This window comes from Triticum dicoccoides, chromosome 6B, assembly GCF_002162155.2.
Source record: "Triticum dicoccoides isolate Atlit2015 ecotype Zavitan chromosome 6B, WEW_v2.0, whole genome shotgun sequence".
Classification (NCBI taxonomy): Eukaryota; Viridiplantae; Streptophyta; class Magnoliopsida; order Poales; family Poaceae; genus Triticum; species Triticum dicoccoides.
In genome coordinates this window covers 712,440,027-712,450,576 of record NC_041391.1, presented here as the reverse complement: position 1 = coordinate 712,450,576, position 10,550 = coordinate 712,440,027, and the positions used below count along the sequence as shown (strand labels likewise).

Below are 10,550 nucleotides of genomic sequence, written 5' to 3'. Positions count from 1 at the left end.
TTTTGGGCAATTCCAACCCGCCGGCCCAAGCAGACATGTAATGTGTCTGTTTCCGTTTAGGTAATTAAAGGCCGGGTTTTTTTGTCTGTTAACCCATATGTGTGCCCCAAGTAATTGGGCAGAACAGAAGGGAAAAAGGCTCTACATCCGAATGGTTAAAGCGCTCAACTCATATATGTGGAACTAATAAATCTTATCATAGAGAAACTCCATCCTTATCAGCTCTGCTCGCTCACTTTTTAAAGTAAAATTGACCGAGATGCGAGAAGAAAACCGATAAAAATTGGCTAGTGATTGTGAAGCCCCACTTCTTGACAGAAAGAGACACCGCGTGCGCGGGAAGGTATTTCAGAATTTGAACATCTTTTGAATTAAAAATATATACATTAATTAAAACTAGTAATAAACATGATAAAGGCCGTCGTCGTTGTCCTCGTCGCTGAGACTGTGTAAGAATAGAACTGTCCGTGGAAACAACCACGATACCGCTAACGATTATGGCGCTGGCGCATCAGGCTCCGGTGGCTGTTGTTGCTCCGACGGCCACTACTCCTCCTGCTCATGTTCCGCGCTCACCCACTCGGGTATTCACGACTCCGGGGTGCGGGGCATCGTGGACGTCCACAAACACGAGCACCCCTGCCAGTGACGCCAGCGGCTCGAGTCGCGTGGTCCAGCTACTCCGGTTCGTGCACGGCGGCATCACCTGTGGCTGATGCGGCCAGCATTAGTGCCAGGCCGGGCCACCTAGCGAGCTCTTCGAGCTGGGAGTCCTCGAGGGCCTTCTTGTAGGCTCCGTCGGCCTCCTCCTGTGGCGCTGGAGCGTGGAGAGGACTGGGAGCACGCGCACGAGCGGCAAAGAAGGATCGGCGACGCTGTTCATGCTCGTCAGCGAACAAAGTCTCCCAGTTCGGCGGGTCGACGGTGGATGTCGGGTCGTGGAGGAGGTCCTGGGGTGTTGAGCTCAGCGGCGGCGGAACTCGGGCTCGCGTGTGCGGCCGGAGGCCGGAACGGTCGGCATCGGAACCCTCTGCAGAGGTTCGGTGCCGACCGTTCTGGCCTCCGGCCTCACGGGCCACCAATGATGGAATCGATTCCGACTACGTAGCGGGACATGCATGGACCATCAATGATGGAATCGATTCCAATAGATCTCAGGTAAGGAGTCCTGACCTAGTAGCTTTGATGATAATAGAGACATAAGTTTTACCTAGGTTCGGGCTCTCCTAAGAGATAAAACACTAGGTCCTGCTTGTGTTGTATTGATATTGGATAGAGTAGGATTTTATGCCGTCTCGGCACAACTGGCTGGGAGATGGTGTCGTGAGTGACACCCAATCCGGGACACCGTCAACCGCTCTCGCTGGACCTGTGACATATTCGCCTCATGCGCGCATTGCCTGAACCGAAATGCGCCTCCGCTCCTTGCCCTCAATCATGACACATTTTGCCCTGGCTACAGTGTAGCTCTGGACATTACCAGCTCGCAGCTCCCGCCCAGCACCACCACTGCTCTCGCTACTCGCAAATGGCCGCGCCCCAACCAGCACCGTCCCCCGATCCCATCACCGCCTCTACCGCACCGAACACCTGGAGGCTGGAAAGATGCCGAGAATCGCCGGCATTTGAGTGCTGCGTCGCTGCACTTCGGCCGGTATCGCTGGATAGTGGAGAGTTGGAGCTCGCCAGAGAAGTGGACGAGGAGGAACCGCTCGAGACGGCCGCGACAGAGAGTGGGAGGGGGAAGAGATAAGTTGATGCGGGGAGGAGGTGTTTGCTTGAGGCAGTTTCATATCAAACCATTTTTTTTACCTGACGTAGCAACTGAGCAAGCTCCAAGATTCATGCAATCCTCTATTCTTAAATAGCTATAAAACTTTGTGCCACGCGCACATGGTGCGGAGATGTATCCGTGAAATTTTCTTGGATTTTTTAAATATTTTAAAATGTGTTTAAAATGCATTTTTTGAAAAAACGGGTTCATATCCGCATGGGTTCAGTAGGTCCACACTCATAACCCACTATCTATTTTTCATCTCCATCTCCATGCAACAAAGCCACATGACCAAGTCATGCATGGAGTCATGAGTTACTTTTTTCATTAATCTCTTCATGCAAAACATACCATCTCATGCATGCATTTTTTTCCAGAGAATTAACCATTCAAGACACGTTTATATTTGTTTTTTCATTAATTTTAGTCTTCCACTCCCTCCATAAAAAAAAATATAAAAGCATTTAGATCGCCGGGTCCATGTCGGAGATAGCGGGGCAGTCGTTACACCATTCGTTCCGGTCAATTTCACTACCACTTTAATGGTCTAAACACTCTTACATTGCTTTCCAGAGGGAGTACCGTTTATCCATACCTCGTTTACAAGGTTCCCGCAGCAGCAGCAATGCACGGGGCATCGTCTAGTTGATCTAATGAAGACCCTCGCTCCAACCTGCTACAAATCTGCCACCAGAATATATTTTTTAGCTTCGTTGTATACTTTATCATATTTATATTTACATGAACAACAAATATACCCTCGATTAATCGATGGCTAGGAGCAAACTCTGGAAATTATAAGAAGACACAGCCAGCTCAGTCCAGTCCAGGGTTGAGACACCGCACTGCCTGACAATTGTAGGTTAGTGTCTGGCTGGGATCTCGAGATGAGTTTGAGCAGCAAAATCGCCTGCCCAGCTGCTCCTCCACCTCCACCCACCCCAACTCACAGCAGCTCAACTTGGAGACCGGCCGGAGCTTTGACCACCACCGACCACCGTCACCTAATCACCTGTACGTCTCATCGCCGGCCGCGTTACGTCCTGTCCTCCGGGGACACCGCTGACACGCTCACCCAACTACAGCCAGCCCAGCTGAATCACCCAGAAATAAAAATAAATTCGTACGGCCAGCTACAGACATTTTGTTACTACTACTCTGCTTTGCTTTGCTTCAGTCAGTCCATCTCTTGAAAAGATGGCCAGCGGATTTGGAAGCAAAAAAGGAGAGGAGACGCCTTAATCAGCCCGTGATTAGTTAAAATAATTAACACCTGCTCTGCTCACGGTCACGGGGTTGATTAAACATTCACATGCGCCTCCTGGCCGTTCTTCTTTATAGATCAGCAGATGATACCACTACTAGATGGGAGCCCTCCAACAACCAAGAGATGCTAGTATCACAGCCCAAAACACACAGCTTAATTATATTTCTTCACACAAGGAAAAAAGCAACAACAATAGTACCATTTCAGAATTTCAGATCCTATTCAATTATGATTACAAAGACGCCACTACTATCTACTCCCTCCGTTCCTAAATATAAGTCTTTTAAGAGATTTCAGGATGGACTACATGCATACGGAGCAAAATGAGTGAATCTACACCCTAAACTGCTACATATATGTACATCCGTATGTAGTTCATATTGAAGTCTCTCTAAAAAAGACTTATATTTAGGAACGGAGGGAGCACTACCTCTGTACGCACACTAATATAAGGTGTTTTTTGCGGTTCAATTTGAGCTGCGAAAACACCTTACATTACTGTACATGTGCAGAGGGAGTAGTGAGTGGTAGTACGTAAATGCTTGATCAACAACTTTCACGGCCTTGTAACATCAATCACTGCATATATACACAAGAGATACAGCTAATCATGGAGGGAGGGAGGGAGCCACGGGTATTGATGAACACACACACATCAATGGTGGTACTACGGCCTGTCTGTACCGTATTATCATCTTTCTAGCCTAGCCAGCTAAAAATAATAATGGGGGACCAAAAAAAAAGGGTATAGTATATGTATCTGGTGGCCATGGTGAGGGCCATGAACCTGCTGCAGAGATCCGCCGGAGCCGATGGCGTCGATCCTCCTCGTCAGTTGTGCAGAGGGTTGGGCCCCTGAGGAACCGCTCTCCTCGACACGGTGAACTTCCCGGCGCCGATGTCGTCGGCAGCGGCAACGTCGTCGCCGCCTGCTTCTTGAGTAGGGGAGATGGTTGGGGGAAGCTCATGCTGGCCTGTGATGAGCTCACCGACCGCTTCTTCTTCCTCCCTCAGCGTTCTCAAGCCATGGCTCGAGCTCGGCAGGTGTGACATGGAAACAAGGAGCAGGAGGAGGAGGAGGATGCAGGGGAGCAAGGAGTGCTGCTGGGAGGGCCTCCCCATGGCATGAGACACAGAGACAGAGAGAGGAGCAGGGGAGGAGGAGGGTATTAATATGGATTTAGCAGCTGGGAGAGAGAGGCCACTAATAAGAGGAGACACAGGTAACAAGAAATAGACACCGAGTGATCCTCCATCCTATATAGTATGGCCTATAGTGGTACTCCACTGACTCTGACTACATGGTGTATGGCAATGTGTTTGGCTCACTAAAATCTTGGCATGTGGGCCCCACAGCAAAGAAAAAATCCTTGTTTCCTGAATTTCTTGGATATGGAGACCAGAGCTGGGCATGGGACCTGCCATGGTTAGGAGAAAAGCATGCATGGGCATGGCTAATCCTACTGACCAGATATGGGATATCTCTCTTTGGTATCTTCAAGTGTCCCATCCATGGACTTGGCGATCTAGAAAGGGGAGCAGGTGCTAGCAAGGTTTCCGCGAGGAAAAGCAGTGCACTTTAGGCTACATAAACTACATATCTAGTCTAGAAAGAAAAGATATGTACTACATGAAACCAGGGCCGGCCCTGGGCCATGGCGAAGAGTGCGACGGCCTAGGGCCCAGCCTAAACAGGGGCCCATACCTGTGCATAGCAGTTTATATATATTACTAAAAAATCTAATACGCAAAGGAAGCAGGCCCAGCCCCTAAAGAGAGAGGAAGCAAAGTCACACACGAACGCAATCCCAAGATCCGTTTTCGCTCGTTCTCTCCCAGAAAACGTCGCCGGCTTGTTCGTCTCCCAACCGCCATCGTTTCTTCAGTCTTCAGTCTTCAACAATTGATTGCCCCAAGTTCCTATGAGCCCAAGACCCCAATTCCCCAAGCTAATTAATAAATTTTCCAAGGGCCCTAGGATTTCTTCGGCTTCTCGCTTCCTATAAATACGCCCCAGGTTAGCGGAGGCGAGCCGACGACACACCACTCTGGCAGGAACGCAAGAGCAGCAGCCAGCAGTGTGTGCCCCAGATTCATAGACAACCCAAGCCATTCCCCAGTCATGTAATTTCTAGATCTCAACTCTTTGGCCTTGTCAATTTATTTCTGATATATGATGTTTGACCTACTTGATTCCTCTATTTTTGTACATGAAATTTCTGTTAGATAGATTCTGCTGATGGTAGCATTGCTCGAAAATGACTTTGCAAATAGATATTCGTGTCAGCAGATGAGATGTTTAATTTTGTTACAACTATAGATTGCTACCAAAATGTGTCTGGTGCTTATCGAATTCTCTGATGCATGGTTGTGGTTGGACCGCTAGAGCCTGAGCATAACTTCTGCCAAATTGGATCAAGAATTAAGAATGTCATATATATTTAGTTTAGAGTTAAGATTTAATTAAGAATGTGATACATCCATGATATATTAAGACCATATTTGCTAATGAAATTTACACTTGCTTTTATAATGAATTTTCACGGTAGACATAGGCGTGGATTTTTTTTTGTCTATTATAGTCCACGGGCCCATCATACGGAGTTCGCACAGGGGCCCCTAACATGCCAGGGCCGGCCCTGCATGAAACTCATGGTGCATAGAAAAATGGCAGGGCAGTGCAGGGGGCCATTGACAACCTTGGCTGCTTGTGGCAGCAAGTCCTCCATGCCATTATGTTATCCTGCCCAGCCAAGCAACCAAAGGGAACCAATGGCCCTGTCAACAGGAACCCCATGCCCTTGGTCATAGGCACAAGTTAACTGTAGGGTGAATGGAGATGTCTCCTACCCTTCATTAGACTTTCAGAGCATGGCAGTAGCTCAAGGCTCAAGCTTAATTGATTAATTAGCAGGAACCCCATGCCTTAGGTCACAGACACAAGTTATCTATCTATATCTAATAGGGTGAACTTTTCAAAAAAATAAATCTAATAGGGTGAAAGGAGATGTCTCCTACCATTAAACTTTCAGTGCATGCATGGCGGTAGCTCAAGCTTAATTAGCAGCAGCAGTAGATTCCCCAGCAGCGTGGACCCTACACCTGGTGGGAATCCGGACACAAACAGGGTAGGTGCCCAGTAATCTAAATCTAAATAGTGCAAGGCTGGATCGAACAAGACACAAATGTCAATGTAAAGCACAGTCTCCCCTTCCCTCGATTAAATAAACAAATCATGTAAAGCGCAGTCTCCAAGTTTAGGAAGCATCCAGCAGCGTTAATGAAGAGGTAAAGGTGGTCATTTTCCTTGCACAAATCTTCAGTCTACACGCGTCTTCCTTGCCAGCTTAGCACTTTTGGCAAGCCTGACAGATTCTAAGCTCCCAACCAACCACCCTGGCTAAATTACCATCACAAATCTCACTGGCAGTAGTGCTACTGCTTGATAGATTTTACTACTAGATCACAAATCTCACTACTACTAGATCACAAACCTCACTGACTGTACCACTACTTGATAATGATAGATTCTAAGATGGACATGTTACGCAATTGTTAATTGATGTGTGTCGGCGCCAGTGAGGTGTTAACTGTGTGAGTGCCCTGGTTCATCAATGCTGCCCGCTCACTGCGAGCAGGTCTGGCAGCGATTCAAAATCAAGCAACCAGACCACTGCTGAAGAGCAATGCTTGCTCTCCCACTTAATGCCGCTCTAGCTGGAGAATTGATGGAGTTGTACGAGCAATAACACTGACTTAGTACTGATATGCATGCATGCTTGCTTACCTGTGGAAAGGCCATCCAGTGGTGCTCTTGGTGTTGACAATGAATGAACGCCCATGAGCTGCCTCACACAGATCGCCACAGGGGCAGGCTAGCTAATCTGGCACGATTAGCATAGTTGCAAAGCATAAGAATGCAGACATTCACTAACTGGCATGCTCTTTTTTTTTTTTTGCTTCATATGAATGAGGAAGGGGAGCCTTAGCGCAGTGGTAAAGCTGCTGCCTTGTGACCATAAGGTCACGGGTTCAAGTCCTGGAAACAGCCTCTTACAGAAATGTAGGGAAAGGCTGCGTACAATAGACCCAAAGTGGTCGGACCCTTCCCCAGACCCTGCGCAAGCGGGAGCTACATGCACTGGGGCTGCCCCCCTTCATATGAATGAGTGATACATATTATGGATCTAGCATTGCAGGAGCATATGGGTGTTACCTGGGCGGCGGGACCCACGCCATCTGTGTTCCCCTGCAGTGTGGTCAATGGCAACAGGGATTAGGAATAACACTCATGCTACAGCCTCCAGTAACAGGGCATTCCTTAAATTCATAGCCATATGCCTTCCAATGCTTGATTAGCACTGGAACAGCAGCCGTACTGATTTACCTTTGTCCCCAGGCCACTCTGCAAGACAAGGGCATGAGTCAAATCATGTTGCTTCTGCCACAAGGATACTGCCTCACGGTCTCCCCTCGTGGCCGCGTGAATCCCGCATCCGCTGTCTGCTTGGGTTTGACAGAGCTGCACACCAAGAACCTGCACTTCAATCTACTTTAGATATATATGCAAAACATGGTTACTCACCGAGACTGTAAAATAAAAGTAAAATACCACTTACACAGAACAGGGTCAGTAAGATATATCCTCCAGAGAAACAAGATTTCAGCCAGCCTAACTGGTCAGTAAGACATCCTACTTAAAATTATCAAACGTAATAACATTCATCAGAGTGAAAAGATTCTTCATTGGTGATACTGGTATATGGTAAGGGTATATGTGGCAGACCAGAAGTACAGACTTCTGAAGAAGACACATGGATGCACATTTTTATTCAGAATGGTACAGACAGTAAAACCAAGGGCAGGTCGTTCGATGGTAGCAAAGTTACATCTTTCACGCGTACAGATCCAACAAAATCTACCGCCGCTGCGATTTCGGCAAAGTAGAGCGGGTTCTTTGTCAGGTAAAAGAAAGGGGGTTCTTTGTGTCACACTCGGATATTTTGTGGAGGAACTCGAACAAACAATTTATGAATATCATGTACTGGCTTCTGCGTCAAGTGTAGCTCTGACTCCATCCAGAAATGTAATCGGCTGGATACCGAGCGTCTGAGTTAGCCTGGTGATATCCATGGATATGTCTGGCGGTGAAGCTACACCCCGGTTAACCTGGATAATAATAAATGGATGGGGCCATTAGCCACTGATAAAGGGTCATATGACTACACAATGCTTGAAATGAACTCATTTCAGGCAATCAGGCTGGAAACCAATAAGGCATAAAGGAAGAGCAGAAGTAGAGTTCATACCGATGATGCAGGCACAGATTTGATTATCGACTTGCTGTATCCACGAACTTCAGCAACAGACTCAGCCATCTGCAGTCTTGAAACCCTATCTGGTCCACCTACATTCAGAAGTACCTGAATTTTTTTGCCATCTGCAATATGTACTTTAGTGTCAGTGCAACTGATAAACGAATAATAAATAATAAAACCATTTAAGATGCAATGGATGTAATATTGAAGTTATTAAATGAAAAATGGAGTGCATTTTAGAAAGAGCAGATTTCATATAGTTAACCATCACGCCATATACAAGGAGCATTCCTAATAACTGCACTCCATAAAATCACATTGAATTCACCCTTTTCATACCTGATAACCAACTTTTTGTTAAAGACAATATTACATCCACCATATCTTTTACATAAACTGGGCAGCGGTACTCATCATTAAAAAAATCAACTTGTTGGCCTTGTGAAAGGACAGAGTTCATCCACTGCAACCAAAGAGGCATGCAGTTTCTAATTAGACACTACATTCTGCAACTGTTGTGCAGTCAAACAATTTTATTTTATTTTGAATTTAGCAACAATTCTTTGGAGTGATTGGTTATCTTACCTGGATAGGGAGCGACTTTTCAACAGGAGAGATTGTTTGTGGCCCGTAAATGATGCTGCTTCTCAAGATTGCATAGTTTGAGCATTTCTCAGTAATGAACTTCTCTGCAGCAACTTTTGATTTGCCATACATGTTCACCGGCAGTGTCTCATCCTCCTCTTTGTAGAAGGATTTCACCCCCTCATAAACTGTTGCACATGAGTTCTAGATTAGGTTTGGAGTTGGCAAAGAAGATGGCATCTTAGTAAAAAATAACGTAAATATATAGTTACATACTACGTGCACCAGGCTTCCCTTTATACAGTTCTATAGTACTACGGATCAGGCAATCAGCAAGGTATAACTTTGGTAAGCTCTTCATTTGCCCTTGGCTTAAGCTCACCAAGATGATAAAGTAAACCTAAACTAGGTCAAGTAGTAGTTCTAATTACCAACAAATACAAATGCAAGTGGATGCATGCTTGTCCGTAAATTAACGGCGGATGTCAAATATAACAGTACGAATGTATCACACATCAATTGACAAGAGTGCTCTACCTTGATCTGTGGAGAGATGAATCAAAAGAGTCCTGTCATTCCCGAAGCTCAGCGACCAATCAACAAGTGAAGAAGGCACATTAGTGGCCATGGCAGCAGCTGGGTCCGCTTCGCACGCCCGAGGAACCGAGATTGCAGCACAGTTCACAATCACATGTGGCTGAACAGGACAAGCATTAGCACTCCCAGTTAGAGGACAGCAATGGGAGTTTACAAACTCAAGTATGAAAAGAGCAAGAGATGAGTAATACACATGGTTTGATGAAACAGTTGTGGATAGTCGAAAAGTGTCTCAACACTTTATAATGAGTACACTGCACCCAAGCATGAAAGAAACAAGGAAAAAATTACGCAGGCGCAGAAATGATCTCCGGATATTGATTAACACTCTGATGGTAGAGTACTTGACCGTGGGGGTGGGTTCATGTATAGGTATATCACCCACCACCATTGGTGGAGGGAGAAATCCAGTGTGGAAGATTAGCGGTGGCTCTGTTAGCTGGCACTGCGAGAGGCCACATTCTTGGCATTCTTGTGGCACAGTCAGGCCATTTTACAGCACCGTGAAAAATTCAGTAGAGTCGTGCATTGCAGATTTGCAGTCAGCCGGATTCTTGCCGCTACATCGAAGCCAACTGCTGTAGAGCCTAGAGGCGACGGGTGGGCAAACATTTCCCAGGCCCAATGCGCTAGTACTGATTGGCTGCTGGAGCTGCGGATTTGGCAAAACGAAATGCCAGTGCGCGGGCAGTGGCATTAACCAGGACGAAATTGGGATGGAGGGAATGGGGGAGGGGGCCTGCGCGTACCTGGCCGAAGGACGCGGCGACGGCCTGGAGGCCGTCGCCGGAGCGGAGGTCGGCGCGGAAGGCGCGGGCGCCGGGGAGCGCGTCGAGGAGCGGCCGCGGCGCGGTCCCGCGGTGGTGGGTGAAGGCCACGTCGACGTCGACGCTGCCGTGGACGGCGAGCGCGGCGAGGAGGTGCTGGCCGAGGTAGCCGCTCCCGCCCACCACCAGCACCCGCCCCCTCTCCCCCTCCATCTCCGATCTGCCAACTGCCGACGGCGAAG

At 47.4% G+C, this 10,550-nt stretch overlaps 1 protein-coding gene and 1 long non-coding RNA gene across 2 annotated transcripts; both read right to left on the bottom strand.

Moving 5' to 3' along the window:
• Window positions 1-3,219: 3,219 nt before the first annotated feature.
• On the bottom strand, window positions 3,220-7,306 carry LOC119325230. The gene is made up of 2 exons (XR_005157407.1): window positions 7,258-7,306; window positions 3,220-6,925 (listed from the first exon to the last, which is right to left on the bottom strand). It is a non-coding gene; the product is annotated as an uncharacterized LOC119325230 (long non-coding RNA).
• Window positions 7,307-7,768: 462 nt separating this feature from the next.
• On the bottom strand, window positions 7,769-10,544 carry LOC119325229 (methionine adenosyltransferase 2 subunit beta). Its single transcript, XM_037598976.1, has 6 exons — window positions 10,291-10,544; window positions 9,482-9,641; window positions 8,945-9,132; window positions 8,699-8,822; window positions 8,351-8,481; window positions 7,769-8,210 (listed from the first exon to the last, which is right to left on the bottom strand). Exons 1-6 carry the CDS (start codon window positions 10,519-10,521, stop codon window positions 8,079-8,081), a joined length of 966 nt encoding a protein of 321 aa, XP_037454873.1. The 5' UTR covers window positions 10,522-10,544; the 3' UTR covers window positions 7,769-8,078.
• Between the last annotated feature and the right edge of the window lie 6 nt (window positions 10,545-10,550).